Below are 19,185 nucleotides of genomic sequence, written 5' to 3' on the forward strand. Positions count from 1 at the left end.
ACAAGAAGATCTTAATAGCACGATTATACATTTGAACACCCACTATTCACTATAAAGGGAACTAGCACACGACTTTAGTAATAGCTATTTTGAAATGGTTATTATATACATAAGGACTACAATATACAGTTTACTGTATATCCACCACCCCCTTTTTTTGACATTCTCAGCCCTTCATGCATTATGTATTACCTTTTTAACATAAATATTCAACCTGCGGGAGAGAGAAAAAGCTCTTTCTAATCACCCTTCAAGGAGACTTTCTGATGCCCTTCAAAAAGGCACTTTGCACAAAACCACCCTAATTATTGCTATTGAAGGGGAAATGGACTGTAAAGATCCATACAGTGAGGCAGCTCGAGCTAATGTGACTAATGTTGTGCCACACTAATGGACTCATATTCTTTGTATTACATCATGCAGGTGGTAATGAACACAGTGATATGCATACTTTTGCGCAAGTCTTTGTAAGTTCCTAAAATTCAGACAATGGGTCTGTCTTATAAACTGAAAGGCACCATGTTTGGCCTTGAAGATGTCATTTCTTCACCTCCGTTCTCTATTCCGAGAATATGCGCAGGACTACTCCTACAGATTGAGATAAAGGCCTATCTACCTTAAAAATACAACATTAAACAGTAAATTCAAAGCACAAATTAAAGGGATAGTTCAACCAAAAATGAAAATTCTCTCATCATTTTCTCACCCTCATGCCATCCCAGATGTGTATGACTTTCTTTCTTCTGCTGAACACAAACAAAGATTTTTAGATGAATATCTCAGCTCTGTAGGTCCATACAATGCAAGTGAATGGTGAGCAGTACTTTAAATCTCCAAAAAAGCACAGACAGTCTTAGTAAAAGTAATCCATACGACTCCAGTGGTTTAATATACAGGTATGTCTTCTGAAGCCATGCAATCCCCTTGGGTGAGAAACAGATCAATAATTCAATTATTTTTTACTATAAATCTCCAATTTCACTTTCAGAATAAAAAATAAAAAAAATAAAATAAAAGGACTTAAAAATTGATCTGTTTCTCACCCACATGTATTATATTGCTTATGAAGACATGGATTCAACTACTGGAGTCATATGGATTACTCTTCTGCTGCCTATATGTGAATTTTGAAACTTCAACGTGTTGGTCACCATTCACTTGTTTGTTGTACCTACAATGCTGAAATATTCTTCTAAAAACCTTTGTTTGTGTTCTGCAGAAACAAGAAAGTAATACACATCTGGGATGGCATGAGTGTGAGGAAATGATTTGAGAATTTTCATATTTGGGTGAACTATCCCTTTAATTAGGAACCTGTGGGATAAAACAGGCCATTGTCATTTAAAGGCAAATGTCATCTTAAGGAGTTTCCAGGCAGTAATTACACAGAGATGACTCTAGGGTGACCCCTCTTGGGAGGTACATAGTACTGCCACAGATACCGTGAACTCTCCAAGGTACTGAAATGATGGACTCGTCAGACGAATGAGCAAATGACGGATTCTAAGTCTGACTGGGGCAGTGAAAACACAGAAGAAAAAAAAAAGGTGTCTGTGGATGATGCATCACCTTTGCGGTGGAACCTAGAAGGGTTATTCTTGCAACAGATGAGTTCAGACGTTTGAATAGATTGCTCTCATAAGATTTTAAATAGAATCAAATTTAATTATTTAGAGATCTCCATAATGGCAAAAGCCAAAGCTAAGTCATAGTACAGCTTGTTCTGAAGATTATGACAACATTTGCACTGTATAAAAACGTGGCTAATAAGATCCAAGGGGTTGAAAACCAATTGAAAACAGATATTAACCTGTATGCCATGGCGTAATTTATATACTGTATTTAGAAAAAGAAAAAAGTCCCTTTACTTGTGATTCTTGGTAGTCTGAATACATAGACAACCAATCAGAGTGATGGAGAAACCATATATCTGTTATGAAACATAAAGCTAAATGCTTTCCAAATTTAGACCACTGCTGAAATTCAAGTTCGTTTTAACCCTCTATCATAATGGCTCCTAATTTGTAAAGCCAGAAGTCATTTCTTAATGGTACAATCACCATTTTCTAAAATAGACTCTTCATTAGCACAGGATGTATTGTAGGTCTGCAAACAATGCTTTGCCTTGGAAAACAGTGAACAGAGTTACCATTGAAGGTTGTCGTTGCTGTTGTTTTCTTGTTGCACTGTTGATGCACTAGCAACCTGCTAGCTAATTAAAGATTGCACAAAACATCAGCTTTGTTCATCATCCATAATAAACTGGCAAATAACCTGCTTTAGGCATTACTGCGAGAAGGTTGCTGCTGTGCTCTTCTCTCAGAGAAGTCAATTCTTTTCCTCTCCTGTCTATGCTGTGCTGAGTGTTTAGACTTTCAGATTCCTTGATAAAAGAGCGAAGAAGCTTTCACCTAGAGCAAATTTACTCAACAGAACGCATCCCCTGAAATGCAACAAGCCAAACGATTGGAATGAATGAGTGCAAATGTTTTTTCCGATCTGTCCGCTGTGCAGGTAAATTAGGTTTCAGGAAGACTGGGGAAATAATATGGCATTTCAAACCACCTCATTTTTTTCAAGCAACTAAAACGATTATCAGAAATTCCCCCGGGCTTTGGAGAAATTGGCATTTAACTAAGCAAAAATAGGAAACAAAATGAGCCAAAGAATGAGTGTTGGGTTAGAATTTTAAATGGATTGATGCAAAGTTTTCTCTATTTTTGAAGACGCTAAATCTTAAAGGCTGACTTTTTAACAGATCTTAATCCGAAATAAATGCAGAAATAAATGTTTTGCACATCCTATGTTCCAGTGTCCAAAATCTGCATCATTCAAATATAAATCTAGACATTGTATTGTCAGTATCATTATACTTTATTCAAAGGAAAGTGTTATTTACAGTCTTCAGTAATCTTTACAGTGAACCTAATTAGTGCTGTCGAGAGTAAATTGAGACTGGAAGACCTTCAGTTCATGGTTGAGCTCTCATTAAAATTTTTTCCAGTCAACCTGGGCACATGGGAAGTTCACAGAACACACACTCTTTTCCACTGCAGCCAACGAATCTCACTTTACCTGAGGGGAATACCCAGGTAGGGCATGAACCACCATTAGAAATTAAAATGTTTGATCTTGAAAATACATTCTGCATGTGAATTGGTGGTTTTTACACAAAGGAAGTTGGGATTTACTACACATATAGTTAATGCACTAGGAGAGATCATTTTCAGGAGCAACCATGTAAAAAAGGGAATTAATATGGTTTGAAAATAGTCTTACCAAAATTGGATTACAAAAGTGCATTAAATAAATGTGACTTTTACAAGTGTATGCTATCCTAAGAAATTCCCAGCATGAACAAACAAATTTTGATGTCCTAACTTTTAGCATTGCGTAACATTTTTATCTAGCATTTGATGTTCACTCTGCAGCTGTCTATTAGTAAATAGTCTTGTTAGATTTTTATTATCTAAAACAGAAGTGTCTGTAATGATGCTAAATGAAGAATAAGGAGCTCCCTAATGGTGGAAAATATTTCAAACTGAAAAATTCACCACAATTAATAGATTGTTAATACTATTTGTGTCTGAAAGACCCTGTGAATAGCTCAAAAACATATGTAAAGGAATAGTTCACCAAAAAATGGAAATTCTCTAATCTTTTACTCACCCTAATGCCATCCCAGATGTGAATGACTTTCTTCTTCTGAACACAAATGAAGATTTTTTGAAAACTATCTCAGCTCTGGTGGTCCTCATTATGCAAGTGAATGGGTACCAAAACTTTGAAATACCAAAAACACATAAAGACAGAATAAAAGTAATCCATATGACTCCAGTGGTTAAATCCATATCTTTAGAAGTGATATGATAAGTGTGGGTGAGAAACACATCAATATTTAAGTGCTTTTTTACTCTCAATCTCAACTTTCACTTTCACATTCTTCTTCTTTTGTTTTTAGCGATTCACATTCTTTGTGCATATCGCCACCTACTGGGCAGGGAGGAGAATTTATAGTAAAAAATGACTTAAATATTGATCAGTTTCTCACCCACACCTATCATAACGCTTCTGAAGACATGGATTTGACCACTGGAGTCATATGGATTACTTTTATGCAGTTTTTGTGTTTTTAGAAGTTTCAAAATGTTGGTACCCATTCACTTGCTGTGTATGGACCTACAATGCTGAAATCTGAAAGCTTTTAAAAATCTTTGTTGTGTTCAGCAGAAGAAAGAAAGTCATACACATCTGGGATGGCATGAGGGTGAGTAAATGATGAGAAAATTTTCATTTTTGGGTGAACTATCCCTTTAACATTGAACTGTCTGTTTGATACTTCACGACTTTTCTTCTTTTAGGATAACCTATGCAAACAAAATTTTCACTTGATAACACTTCAGCCGTCCTACATTAAATATGTTACATTACTTATGTTTAAGGTCTCTAGAGGCCCTAGGTATAAAACATGAATAAATGCAATGCGTTTTCACATGCAAACATTTTCTGATTGGTGTAGACACTTTGTCACATCTACAAGTACTTTAGTTTGTTTTCTTGTGTTTCTATACGGTGTATTAATGCTGGGGTCAGATATATTATATAACAGTCACATTTTCTAAAAATGACATGCCTACTCTGTAGCAAAACAGAGTTAAACAGCTTCAATAATATCTGTTGAACATATTTCACATATAATAAAAATTATTTGAAAATAGTATTATTATTTCTACACATTCAGCAATATGGTATCTCCTACCCCAAACATAAAGAACGTAAAGTCAATCTCAAAAGAACATTAACACATATTATTTAGAATTATTATTAATAATTATGTTTTAGAAACATTGCCAATGCATTGCAAGTATTAATTCTGAGCTACAAAGAAAAAAGAAAACATCCTAACTCTATTGTTATTGTTATTCATTTTTAATGAGCCTGGAAGGCAAAGGGCAGCAGTTGCCCACCTTGTCACTGGATTAAGATGAGTATATCAATAATTAATAAATGAGAATGATAAGATGATTGGATATTATGCTGTGTGTTTATCTTGGGCTGAATCTTTGATACGGAAAATTGTGTAAATAGATAAAAAAATAGAAATACACAAAGCAATTTCTAATACCATGTTTCAACATCAAAATACTAATTATTAAATTCATCAACAATGTTTATCCAAATACTGCGCGTGTATATAAATGCCGTATCATGGGTCAAGATTAGTTGCTTTCGGGGAGTGACGTAGCAGCAGCCTGATCCTGAGGTTCTGCCTCGCGCATCTCACAGAAGCGCAGACCGTGTTCCCGCGTGCGCTCAGACCGCGTCTCGTGCTGCTGGGAGTTTCAGTACCAAGACTTCACTTCACCGTCTGCACCTTTGCGACACTCAAGGACAGATAGACCCAGGGTGGTGGTGTTTTTTAGTTAAAGTAAAGGAAAGCAAAAGAGGAAGAATTAGGTCATCGCGTTCTGGTCGAAGTGTTTGGCTCATCATGAAGATATGCTTGATAACGCCGATGCTTTTGCTCGTGCTCTTCGGGCAGTGCGGCAGCCTGGCTGGTAAAGGTAAGGCAGATCGGAAAACTTGGGATCGGCTTGACAGGGAACGCCTGGGGTAGTCTATTCTTAGATCAATGTCTTAGATCATATGTGATAAATTACAGTCACATCGGATCATGCAGTTTGCAGATTGCACACCGACAATAAAGGGTGACAGTGTCTTATAATGTATCAGGCTGGCACTGAATTGAATTGAATGTGCCCTTATTGAGTGCAAGTTTCTCCCTAACTGATTTTCAAATGTCCTTTACCCCTTTTCTTTTTCAAGTTTAACATGCAAGATGAACCTTCATTTATAGGACACTTCAGTGAGATCAACAGCTCAATGAGATCTTCTCAGCAAGGTGACGGATGTTACACCCATTAAAGTAGTGATCATGGTATAAATCTAGGTGTTTTCTTTACTAGAGGGGTGATTTATGCAATAATACAGTCTGTGATGTCCACATTTAAGCTTCCTCGGTATGTGCCTTAATATAGCCATTTCCCCCTTATCAATATTTAATTGACCTTTATGGCACATTTGTACTGATCTATCTACTTGATCAGTTTAATTTATGATGCTCATAGTAGCTGCGTTCCTGCTTAATCTTCTCCATAAAGCTCTATGAGGCGTTCAATGACTGCATAGTCCTGAAGAGTTCAAGAGCATATAAAGCCAGAGATTTGCCATTGCTGCCATGGTAATGTTTGTAGGAACACAAACATTGAGATAAGAGATCTAATTGTGTCTCTGGGGCAGTGATGAATATGGAACGTTCAATTATTCGTTAGTGCACATGTGGAATGTCTGTCAGTGGGCCTACCTGCGTGCCCTGGTTTACTTTCCTTAGAAGTAATTTTCTGGTTTAGTTTGGGATGCTTTCAGTGTAACAGATTAGTGAATCAGGGAATCGGAACCTTGAATATTTGCATTCCAATTTTCTGGATTCTAGCACACCATGAAAATTTGAACATGATGAAAAAGAGTTGAAAATTAAGCTTTATGCATGAAGAGCCTCAGAAAGTGAGCAAGGCCATGGAACAGAATAGAATAGCCAGTATCCTGTGTTCCCTGGGAAACAAACCAATGACCTTTGTGTTACTAATGCCATCCTCTACCAGTCCAAAAATGTAAGCTTGGTGAAAAAAATATCCACAAAATGACTCAACACTAAAGTGCTTTCAAGGTATGACAGCTGAAAAACAACCACAAGTAGGCCTGGCCCGATTATTAAATAACCGTCTAATCGCGATTATTTGCAGCACACTCTCACGGTGAAATTGTCAGGATCCGTACGACTTTTCTAAATTTGGCTAATTCAGATGATATCATGCGACTGCACTCGTTTGAATTCCTACGACTTTCACTACAGCCAATGACGTCGCTGGACATCGTTTCCATCTAATAGGACCTACGTGACAATTACTTGCTTCTGTCACACACAACAGCTTCCTATCATGTTTACACACTCTACTGATTGGTTAAGTTTAGATAAGGGGTTTTGGTAAGGGCATAACATTAATAAGTATGTCCTTAACCCTTCGTGTGCGGAACTCGCGCTTCCGCATTAGACATCTGGGAATTTGCACGCGAGGAAGTCGGACAAGTTTATGCGAACAACATCGTTCGAGACCATACGAAATAGCCAACTCGTAAATTATGTACGAATTTATTTGAGATTACCGCGATTATTGTGCTCTTCAATTTCCAATCACATTTTAGTGCCCAAATAAGGTCATTTTAAGCAAATTTATAAATGCCATCAACGGCGCATTTGTGTGTTATTCAGTTGAACTCCAAGTGTCACTGAGCTGCACAGCGGATGTTAAGAGTGCTTCTTTAGCGCTTTGATTCATGTGCCATCAGCAGAGGCTCGCACCAAACTCCCATGAAAATATAAACAAATATAAAGTTTGATAGTGAACGTAAAGCGCTCTGACTTCACTTTAAACGATTGTGTAATGGCAAATGTTCCTGGTCATAACGGGTTCATATATGCAGTGTTAATGACACACAGTGACACAAAAGAGGAGACACGCTTAGTATATTTCTTTGGAGTGATACAATTATTAAACGAAATCTCAAAGGTTGTGCTTCATGAGAAATAAAGGCTCGTGGGTTTAATCAAAGAGCATAAAAATGACGTGTGAAAGTGAAGAAATTAGGACAGAAAATGTTTTATTGTATAATATAATATAAAATAATATAATATAATATAAATATAATAAAAAATATTTTATATTATATTATTTTTTTGTTAAAATAAAATGTTTTAATGACAGCAGTGTAAATGTTAAAACTGACCAAAACTAAAGTTGACCAAAAAGAGACATATTTTAAGTATTTAGAAATATTCAGATATTTAAAACATTATTTTTCAAGTCATTAATATATATATTTAAGCCTTAAAAGGAAATCATATACCCCTATTTGATTATTTGATTGTTATATTTGAAGTTAAATATGTAAAAAAGACTTAAGCTGTATGAAGCACACTTGACCAAGAAATATGACCATTTATATGACAATTAAATGTGAATGTCCTAAAAGAGACAAATAATCATCATAGCCCTAAAACAGACAATTAATCATCATAATTGCAAGTATTTGTTTGACAATTAATCGTCATTCATTTTTCATAATCATGACAGCCCTAACCACAAGCTTGTGATTTCTGCCAGACGGCCTTCAAAACTCAAAAAAAAAAAAAAAAGTGAGAAGGATTTTATCAAAATTACATCAGAAGGCCATTGTAATCTTGAACTCACTAACTACCTGGTTGATTGCTGAGTGAAAAACAGTTTATTTTAGACATATTTATTTAATTGAATTAGACTACTATTAGACTGTTTGTTGAGTTTAAAGTGCTTTGATGAACTCTACAATGTTGTAGTTGTATTGTGCCTTGGGTCTCTTAACATTTAGAGATTGACCATTGTTACCAACAATGAGAGAAATTAAAGCTTCATTTATTGTTGGCAAGGCCATGCGTTATTGTGTCAGAGAGATGGAAAGTATTTCTAAAACTCAGAGTCTTAGAGGTAGAGTTTTGCATTAGCATGCTGGAGTTCACAAAAGGAAAGGAATAAAACAAGGACAGCAGTGACATAAGGGTAGGTCTGTAAAAGCAGGCTGGGATTTATGCTGGCCTTTTCAGAGAAAGCACAGCCTTATCCCAGAGCCAAATAAATTGGGTTGCTGATCTGGAATAGATGCATAACTTAGGATTTTGTCTTGTGACCTAAGAACATAAAGCTTAGGGAAAGCAAAGGCAAAGCTCTTTTGAATCACTTCTGTTGTTCGGAAAGCATGGAGGAGCTCACACTCACACTCGAAAACATTCCTTTGTCTTTTGTTTCAAGAGGTCTATCTTTCTTCTTGTCTTTTTTGTCTTAATGTGGCTTCTCAAGGAGCACGCCGATCTTCAAGCCAGAATGCCATGCAAATGCGCATCTTAATTTAAACGTTAATTACCCAGCATGCATCATTAGCGTTGGTGTGATGAGTGGCAGGGAGGGATGGGGATAAAGGAAGGGAGGGGACGACAGGAAAGAGCTGAATTGGAGGTGAGATGGGCCCTGTTAGTGGAGCTCTTTCGCCAGCTCTGGCCAGTCTGCACAGGAATAACACTGTATGCTCAGCCACACACTCATACACACACTCAAACAGACACAGTTCTGCTCAGAGTCACACATGCTTAAACAGCCTCAATTACAAGTTCAGAACAAGTACTGTTTGCACACACATTAATATACACATGCAAAAATCATGGGCTACTGTATGTTTCCAGAGCAACAGAATAAAAAACAGTCAAAAATATTTTTTCCAGTGCTTGTTTACAAAGAAAAACAATTGAAAATCAGCGCAGATGCACGCAAAAACACATTAGGTGTGAACAGCCACTAACTCGTATGTTGGCCTGGGTCGTTTTTCATTAATTACAAACCCGAACTGCACCCAGAGTTGTTGGGTTCCGTCGTGCTTGAGTCTGGTAGCAGACCTCTATAGCAACTTACCTGAATACTAAAAAAAAAAATCTTTAATAGCACAAACTTTTAAAAGTTACTCTGTTGTCCCCTTGTTGTACCCCTTGAGTTTTATTATCACCACAGCAGTGCAAGAATGCATGGTATGTATGTTTAACTGGACTGCGTGTTGACAATGTGTTGGTCAAGCCCTCGCATCAGGCCAAGGATACTTGTGTAAGGTATGTTTCTGACCTTATACAGACATTTCGATACGCTTCTCTAAGCTGCTGAATGTACGAAAGAGAGTCACAACTTGAATAACTAAGTAAATAAAATTTTCCATCCCAAACATGGACTGTGAAGTTACACACATGTGCACAATTGTAAAGGTACAGTACATGCACACATAGGCACACCTGTGAAATAGACCATATTTTCTGTCCTCAGTGCGGCTGATTGGCTGGTGTTATGAGCCTGGTGCTGGTATTGGAGCACTGAGACCCTTCCTTGCATTTGCAGACCATTTCTGAGAAATGGGCTAGTCTCTCGGATTCAGTCTCAATTACACTGCTTCAGCTCCCTCTTGGGGAAGAGATAGAGGGATTCTGGGACACTGTCCTCCAGCTTTCCTTCTAATTGCCTGCACTGGGTGTTGGTGAGCTGGCCATGGGTGAACAGAGTGCCCATGGTGAACGGGAATGTGTGTGAGCATGTGAGAGTGTGCATGTCCACATGTTAGCGAATAACGACTCATGACACTTCCTCTGTATGATGCATGTCTTTTTTAGAAAAGAATGCAAGCGAATGGATGTAATCACTGTGTTTACAATGGTGCACTACAAGATGGATTACTTCCAGTAGACCGTGAGACAGAACTGTCTGTGGGTGAGAGATTGAATGTAACGTAGTCAGAAGGCATTGTGTAGGAATCATGTCCTCGATCTCTTTGAACATTCTCGACCAGTGTTTTGAAAACACAAGAATTCTCTGAAACACCCACGTCATGTTATTATTAAACAATACATATTGTCTAGCCCTTGCAGCTCTGTCACTTACTGACCTCAGGTTTTTTTGCTCTACTGAATGTGCTGTGCTGAAAAGAAGCTAACTGCATTGAAACTGAGCATTGAAACTTATTCCTGTCAGCAACTATTTAGCAGTGATGGACCACTTCTATTACAATGAATAGAAGAAATTGGAATGCCCAGCGGTAAATGGATGTAGAAAGGAAGTTCCACCTTACAGCCAGAATTCGCACCTTACAGGTAAAAGTCACCTTAGATACTGACATCGCCTGTCAGTCAATTTGAGAATGCGCATGTGCATTAGCTAAACAAGCTGAGAAAATTGAGAAAATTGCATGTTTTTAGTGTAATCTGAGGTAAAGAAGCACAATTTATGATTCCAGTGTTGTCAAATTTTACTGCTGATTTGAAATATGTTCTATGATCGTAATCTTGACCAACTGTTTTCAAGATTTCTGTGTTCCCCCATTCAAGTAGATATGAGCTGTCCTTGTATGCTGCTTATTTACATAGAAAAATAACTGCCCGAGAGCGTTACAAAGATGTCTGCCAGTGCACTGACTTAATAGAAAGACTGTGTTCATGTCCTCCTCTAAGTACACCTTTCCATAGGACTTTTTTAAGGGCAACATCTCCTCAGTATATGCTGCGCTGACCTTTTGTTGTTGTAGGGCAGCGCCATACCCCATGTTTCATTAAAATGGACCCAAACCTGGTCTCAGTCAGCTTGCCATTTGTACAACTTGGAGTAAAAGCATTGTTTGATGACCTGCGATGATTGGATCATGCTGCAAGCTCCTGGTAGCTCCTGGCAGCTCCCTCAGCACCGTAGATAAGGCAGCATGCATCGCGTCTCATCTTTTCAGCTTGATCCACAGAAATGGTCTCTCTGACCTTCTGTGGTGACATAACCGGCGAGAGAAAGAGCCAATCAGTTGCTTTAATAGAACTCTGAGCTGGATACTGTAAACAACCAGGACTCCACTGTGAAGGTCCAGATCAGAAAGGCCACGCTTTGATTAGTCTTGCCGAATTGGGCCAAGATTTGCAACAGAGAGCAGATGTTTGCAGTGTGCTAGGTCATGGCATACTTCTTATTCGTAACCTTGTTGTTCACTTTATTTTGGTGTTACATATTAACATAACATATTAACGTCTGCGATTCATATATGTTTAACACTGTCATTTTTTTAAAGCCTTTAACACATTTACTTAATTTTAATATTACCTGTATAATTCTTGTCCAAAAACTGATCTGAATCTTTGGAGCTGATTGGAACTGATTGATTCCGAAGCTCAGGTTTAGCCACGTCCAAGGAGCACTAAAATGCCTGGAGAAAGCTAACCATTAGAATTCACATTAATTTAAAATGGTAACTGCTCAGCTAGCGGAAGCTATGGCTTCTTGGAAGTAGGACCCTATGAAATCCGTTTTTATTCTTTTTTCCCAAATTCTGTGTTTTCCATTTTATTTTCTCTGAGTTCTGTGTTTAAAGTTTAATTACAATTTATATATATATATATATATATATATATATATATATATATATATATATATATATATATATATATATATATAAATCTAATTAATTTGTTTCATTTTAATTTAATGAAAACAGAACAATTACTTTTCAGCATACCATTGCATAATTTTTTACTAAATGAAGAGCGTCTATACTGATCTCACAGCACAATCCAAAACCCAAAATAGGGTTTATTATTATTATTATTATTATTATTTTTGTCAAATACAGTGCTGCATAGTAGAGCATCACAGTATCAATGAAAAGAGTGATGAAACTCTTGCTTGAGATATTGCTTACAAATAATGTAATTATTATTGATATATTATTATTATCATTACTACTACTACTACTACTACATGGAATATTACATTTTACTATAAAGAAGTAATATATTTCTGTAGCATTTTTTTTTTTTTTTTTTTCAATTTCACACAGTGCAGTTAAATTGAGCTTTTATTTTGGTGTTTTGGTAGAAAATCTGATGTTTTTGATTTCTTCACTTCTCACCTCTGGAAAAGCAGTTTGCTATATGGGCTAATGTGCTTATTAAACCGCAAAAGGCTATGATTTAATTATATAAATATATGGTCTGCATGTTCTACGCGCTTCACAGTGAACAAAGTGATCTGCTCTTTGTTAGGGGTGCCCCAATACCATTTTTTTGAGACCAAGTACGAGTACAGTTTTTTGGTACTCGCCGATACCGAGTCCAATATCTGTTTTTTTTCTGAACTGCATTTCAACAGTTTATTTCAATTTTATCATCAAAATGGTGTTTAAATAAATAAATAAATAAATAAAAAACATTAATCAAATGAAAGTATAACAATTAATTTTCAACACGATATTGTTTTGTTTTTATCAAATGAAGTGCTTTTATTCAGAACCTCACAACACAATCTCAAATATATTTGAGTTATATTTTATCAAATAAAGTGATGCATTACAGAGCATCACAGATGTAAGATATTGTTTAAATATAATACAATTACTACTGAATTATTATTATTATTAGTTAGTAGTAGTAGTATAACAGTGAATATTACATTTCTCTCATATTTTTTTATGAAAGTTTAAATTTAACTTTTATTTTTGCTGAGCTATTAATTTGAAGTGTTTCTGTGTTGTTATAACCAATGAGCTCTGACATTATGGCGAGCTTCCCACTCCGGAAGAGCAGGTCGCTACGTGACTCAAAGTGATTATTAAACCACAAAGGCTGCTACTTAATTAAATAAGTATGTACTTTGTTTGGCCTCATGCTACAAAGTGAATTTGCGCTCTGTTCGCTGTCATCTGCTTCAAACAGAGCACTCGATGCTCATGACGGTGTTTTCCCTGTACAAGCCAAGGAGGATTAAAAGGTATGTGCAGCCGTCACATTTGCAGTGCGCTGCTTATGCAAACTATATATTTATATCATTAAATTGCAGCTTTTGCGGTAAAATAATCTCACTAGGACATAATGTGATTTTAATTTGTTCGCTGAATGTTTACGTAATGACATTCGTATGTCATATGGTATCGGTTTTTGTTATCAGAACATTTTTAAGAGTAGGAGTACCAGTACATGAGCTCGGTATCAGACTCAATACCAGCCGCGGCCCGTGTATTTTAAGTCTAGGCCTTCAGTGCGATTCATGCCATTAAGAAAACACAGTTTCACAATGAATAAGATACCGTATGCCTATCATACATTACGTGACAGTCAACTAATAATACCAATTTAAATTTTAAAAACACATCCACGTATGAAAGCCAGAACCAAGGAGGTCTTGTTTCGTCAGGGTACACGGTTACTTTACAAAACTTGATCCGACACTGTTGGGCCTCATGTATTCAGATAGAAGACAAAGGCAGGCCTAACACAGTCGTAAAAACCTAACTCAGGCCCCCACACACCAAGTCGTAAATCTTACTGATAAAAATCGCGCCAAAATCAAACAAAGGGAGTCCAAAACAGACACAAATCCCATGAAGCCTTGCTCACTAAAGGATCGAACTCTCAACTCCTATTGGATGAGGCACACAACAGAACGTCCCTCAAACCATGACATCAACAGGAGTAGAAATACCTCTGAAATGCTTCCGGGATTTGCTTCCAGCAACTTTGTTTGCAGTGTGTAGACGCAGCTCATCGCTGCTCTCATGTGCAACCTCATGGCACAAGGAAGTAACGTCCGACTTGAAACTGTGGCCATACAATCTCCAGCTCGCTGGACGAGTTGAGATTACTCTGTGTTCAACCGAACACTCTAACGGATCCGAAGGAGACCGCCGAGCAATTCGCATCTTCATCCGTTTGCCTACAGAAGTGAAGAGATTAAAGATTTCTCTTCCATCTTCAATCAAGCCGACATTTCTGAGTTCTCCGCCAGCCCGCCGAGAATCAACAGCCGTACCGCCCGCCGACAGAGCGAAGAAACGGCCTCCCGTCATCACCCGAGCCTCAAGGAACCCATTCGGAGTTAAAGGACGGAGGTAAACACATTCTACCTGTGTCCTCATGCGATTCAAGTAAGAGGTTTACGTCTGGGCAGAGATAGAATATTATAGTGTGTTATTCTTGTGTTTCAAGGTTTTTGCTTGTACAGTTTACGGACCGCCATGTCCGCTCATTATTAATACTCAGGGTATTAATTATCACGAATTTGATTTGCTGTATTGTGGTCCAACCAAATTGGACTGTTGTGCAATTTCGCCATCGCGGGTAAGACAGGTAAGCTGAGTTCATCCATTAAAGAGTCAAAGAACGCGGGACTGTTTATGAGCCATCCACCGCGTCTCTGAGCGATGAACTAACAGCTGCTTTCTCTCCCACGATCGCGAAATCGGCTTTAGGGCCGTCACTGCTCTCTCTCTCGTACTAACCACACACACACACACGCACACACACACGCACGCGACCCCTCACAAATATTCTGGCACACATTTTTGGCTCCTAGATAGCTTAATTCTACAGCCCAGCTTTGTCCCTAAGCTATCGTACAAGCGGATACACACGGTGACTGGTAGACGCCATTGATTGGTTTCTCGCCGCCCCCATTCGTGGTCATATTCCCTGGCCGAAAGTCTCGCGTGACATACTCTCCACGAGAGTCACGTCCGCCATTTTGTGCGTGTCCCTCCCCACAAACACACACACTGTCACACACACACCTTATGTGTTATAGGATTATTTTTATTTCCATATCTAATCATGTCACTGTTTAGTTTGTAGTTGTAAGTCGGAAGTTTATTGACTGCATTGTATTAATTATTAATTGATATTACTGCATAAATAAACTTTGTTTATATTACAAAGAGGAGTGTTTTGGTTTGTTTTGCATACGCCTGTGTCATGCTGACAGGATGTCAGTGCTCGGATTCAAGCCTTCATTCATTGTTTTTTCCCGAAAATCGATATTCTTCGGATGTTGATTTTCCTAAGAAAACAATCTAATATTGAGACTGTTTTACTATCTGGTTATTAGTCCCTGATTCCAGGGTGGTGCCCCGTCAATGTTGATCCTTATTAATATTCTGTTGATTTTTGATAATTGATAATTATCTTTGATGATTGTTGAATTTGAATGATCAATAAGCTAGTGTTAATTTTAATTAATGTTTCATCGATGTTAACAATTAACGATTATCTTTGATAATTGTTGATTTAAAGGATTAAAAAAGCTAACACTGATTCTCATCAATGTTCTATTGATTTTAATAATTAATAATTATCTTTGATAATTATTAATTATTGCTAATAACCAAACCCGCTCCTAAATGTAGCACACTACATTTACTGGAGCCCCATATGAGGTTTTAATGAGTTAGATTCAATTAATTAATTTAAATATTAATTAATAACTAAAGAAATAATTATTAATTATTTCTGATAGTAACACTGATCTAAACAACCAGTAAAACCCTACAACACTGAATGCACAAGCAGCCTAATTTACACTTAGAAAACTCCAGATGTTGCTATAACAATGCAAAAAGCACATCAGTTTGCTTGAAGTGAAAATCAGTCCTCATGCAGAACATCTTAGGTTTTTAAATCCATAAGGATCTCTTTCTCAACGGCAATACCAGCAGTGATGACAGCCGACTCGTCAGCAAGATCTCGCGCTCTTCGCTTTCAAATTACGTACATCACTTAAAGCATGAATGCGTCACTCAAGGCCAGCTAGAAGGCCTTGACTGGGACATATCCTAAAGACCACACCCACAAGAACAAATAAATCAATCTGATTGGCTGATGAATCTGACAATCTGACTTTAGATGCCAAACTTACACTGTTGAGGGATTCTGTGGAAATTCTGAAGGCCTGATCGGGTGGAGCTCAGACTCACACACTGCTTCGGCTAAGGAGCATGGCTAAGGAGCATGGCTTCGGGCATGCGATTTGTGAAACAGTTGTCACACTTTGCTTGTAAGCATCGAGGAATAAATTCTGATTGGATACATTTTTTTGTTTTTTGCTATTCGTTTGTAGATTAATTAGGAGAGGAAAATACATAGGCAAAAAAGTCAATGAGAATGAAAGGATGAAAAAGAAAGCAGAGAAATCGCCACTGCCCAATACCGATACCAGTATCAGGACATCCCTACTCTTTGTCATTAACACACACACACAGTGCGCACGTGATGTTAATGATGCGGTTAGTGTATAAGCAGTGGCTTCTCACATTCACTTACAGTGGAAGCATGCAGTTCATGCAGATTGTATAGGCTATTTGTTTAATTCAGTCTCAGCCTTTTGTAGTTTAATCATCATACTAGGACATATCACCATTTTGATTTGATTAATTGTGCATTTATGCATTAATTTCAATAACATTTTCAAATTCCTTGTTTTATAGTTAATTCCGTTTTTATGATTGGATTCCACGATTCTGTCCGTGTTTTCTGCAATGCTGAAATCATGGGGACCTATAAGTGTGGATGTGTGGTCGTGGCCTAACACTATTTAGCACTAAATGGTAAATGATGTAAAATAAAAAAAATATTTATAAAACTTAAAGTGTGGAGAAAGTTGTTTTATTATTGAATTATGAATTATGAATTGAATAATTACACAAAGCCCTATTCTTTTGTTTTCTTTCTGTAAAACAAACAAAAGTTCAAAAGTGATTAAATATTTTAATAATTTGACAGCCCTAATTTTGGTTTTATTGTTAATCCTGGAGATGTTATGAATGGTTTCTGTGAAACTAAGCAGTGGGAAATCTCAGCTCACCCACAACATTTCTTCAGAGGTTATGTCACTGTTTGCGTGGTTAGCGAACTGTGGTGGATATGGCAAAATTTGATGCTTTCACAAAATTTCCTTTTCCTTTTTTTCCAGTTGACAGTGACAGAGAGAGAAAAACAGCCATTTCTACCCTGAAAATGAACTCTTACGTACAGTAACAATCAAACATTTGATCCCCCCACTCGTGTGGATAGTATCTAAGCACCACGCCGATCTAATACCCACAGAGCTTCTTATAATTGAGCAGTTGCTGGATATTCTTGTAACACGCAGAGGGAATGCGAGACGCAGGTGCTGCCCTTTGTGTTATTTGGATGCTCTGAAAGGGGTTGGAGTTTTATCTTTGGCTCATAAATGACTAAGGAGGATGTTAATGTTGTTGGGTGGAGGAGACACCCGGGCTGTCAAACTGCAGGTGTTTGTTTACGACAGGACCAGCTGCAACACCACCCCTCCTCCTTTCTCCCAGGTGGAAAAGCACAGTGGCGGGGTGCGTGGCTCATGATCTTTCCTCTCTCTCAAACAAACACACAAGCAGTGACTGTTGGGACTCAAACAGAGATAATGTGAATTCACATTGCTGGGTAGTTTTAATTACAGCTAGAATCTGCACACATCAGCGTAAAATATTAATGCAGGTGTGATGTCTCTGTATGCATTTCGCTAGATGCGTGTGTGGATGTGCGAGAAGCTGTAGGATCTTGGAGAGAGAGAGAGAGAGAGAGAGAAAGAGAGCACACTGGAATAAAGTGTGATGAAAGAGAGACTGAAAAAGAGACTATCCGTCTGAGTGTTTTCATACGTGTGGCGCCTGTCAGATGACTGTGCTGACTGAAGCTGAAATCAATAGTGCATGCCACGGGCCTCTTGCCACTGCTGCAAGAATAAAAATGTATGCCATGCAACAAAGGCACAACCAGAGTGGGAGTGGCTGTATTTGGCTGCATGTGTGTGTGTGTGTTGTATATGATACATCTTTGAGCTCAACCATAAATATTTTATTCTGGAGGCCCAGTCAGACCAGTTGCAACAAATCTTTTTAAGAAAAAGTTAAGAAAACTCTTTGTGATAATACCCTTACAATTGTAACTTAGGGTTTCGTAACTTTGATTTGGGATTTTTTGCAAGGGGGCACAGATTTTTACATATATACTATGAATATTTATGTAATATATATGTAAAATGTACACTCACTGAGCAATTTTTTAATAACTCTATGGCCCTAATAAAGTGCCCTACGTGGTCTTCTGCTGCTGTAGCCCATCTGCCTAAATGTTTGATGTGTTGTGCATTCACAATTTCAAGCATTGTATAGCCTTCATTCCTCAAAACAATGATTGACTGAACAGTTTCTAGAGAAAGCTGTTTCTTTTTTTTTGCCATTTTTGACCTAATATTGACCTTAAGACATGCCAGTCTATTGCGTACTGTGGCAACTCAAAAACAAACACAAAGACAATGTTAAGCTTCATTTAAAGAACCGAATAGCTTTCAGCAGTGTTTTATATAATGGTAAGTGATTTTCTAGTACCAAATTAGCAATTTAGTATGATTACTAAAGGATAAGGTGTTGGAGTGATGGCTGCTGGAAATGGGGCCTGTCTAGGTTTGATCAAAAATGACTTTTTTCAGATAGTGATGGTGCTGTTTTTTAAATCAGTAATGACCTGACTATACTTTGTGATCAGTGAAATTCTACTTTGTGAAATTAAAGAACCAATTTCCTTCTGAAACATCAAAATCTGTACATTATTCCAAACTTTTGGCTGCCAGTGTATGTCAGAAAAAGATCCATTTATATTGTTCATAAGACAAGAAAAAAAAAAGAAAAAAATTGTGTTGACTAAAATCCATATTACTTTTTATTTTATTTTGAGGAACACAA

At 37.4% G+C, this 19,185-nt stretch overlaps 1 protein-coding gene across 1 annotated transcript in view; it reads left to right on the forward strand.

Moving 5' to 3' along the window:
• The first annotated feature begins 5,299 nt into the window (after positions 1-5,299).
• LOC127442322 (calsyntenin-2-like) overlaps positions 5,300-19,185 on the forward strand; it is a 390,092-nt gene continuing 376,206 nt past the window's right edge. The window contains exon 1 of the mRNA XM_051700250.1: positions 5,300-5,564. Coding sequence (XP_051556210.1) covers positions 5,492-5,564 — 73 coding nt within the window. The 5' untranslated portion in view covers positions 5,300-5,491. The remainder of the gene's footprint in view (positions 5,565-19,185) is intronic.

This window comes from Myxocyprinus asiaticus, chromosome 6, assembly GCF_019703515.2.
Source record: "Myxocyprinus asiaticus isolate MX2 ecotype Aquarium Trade chromosome 6, UBuf_Myxa_2, whole genome shotgun sequence".
Taxonomy (NCBI): Eukaryota; Metazoa; Chordata; class Actinopteri; order Cypriniformes; family Catostomidae; genus Myxocyprinus; species Myxocyprinus asiaticus.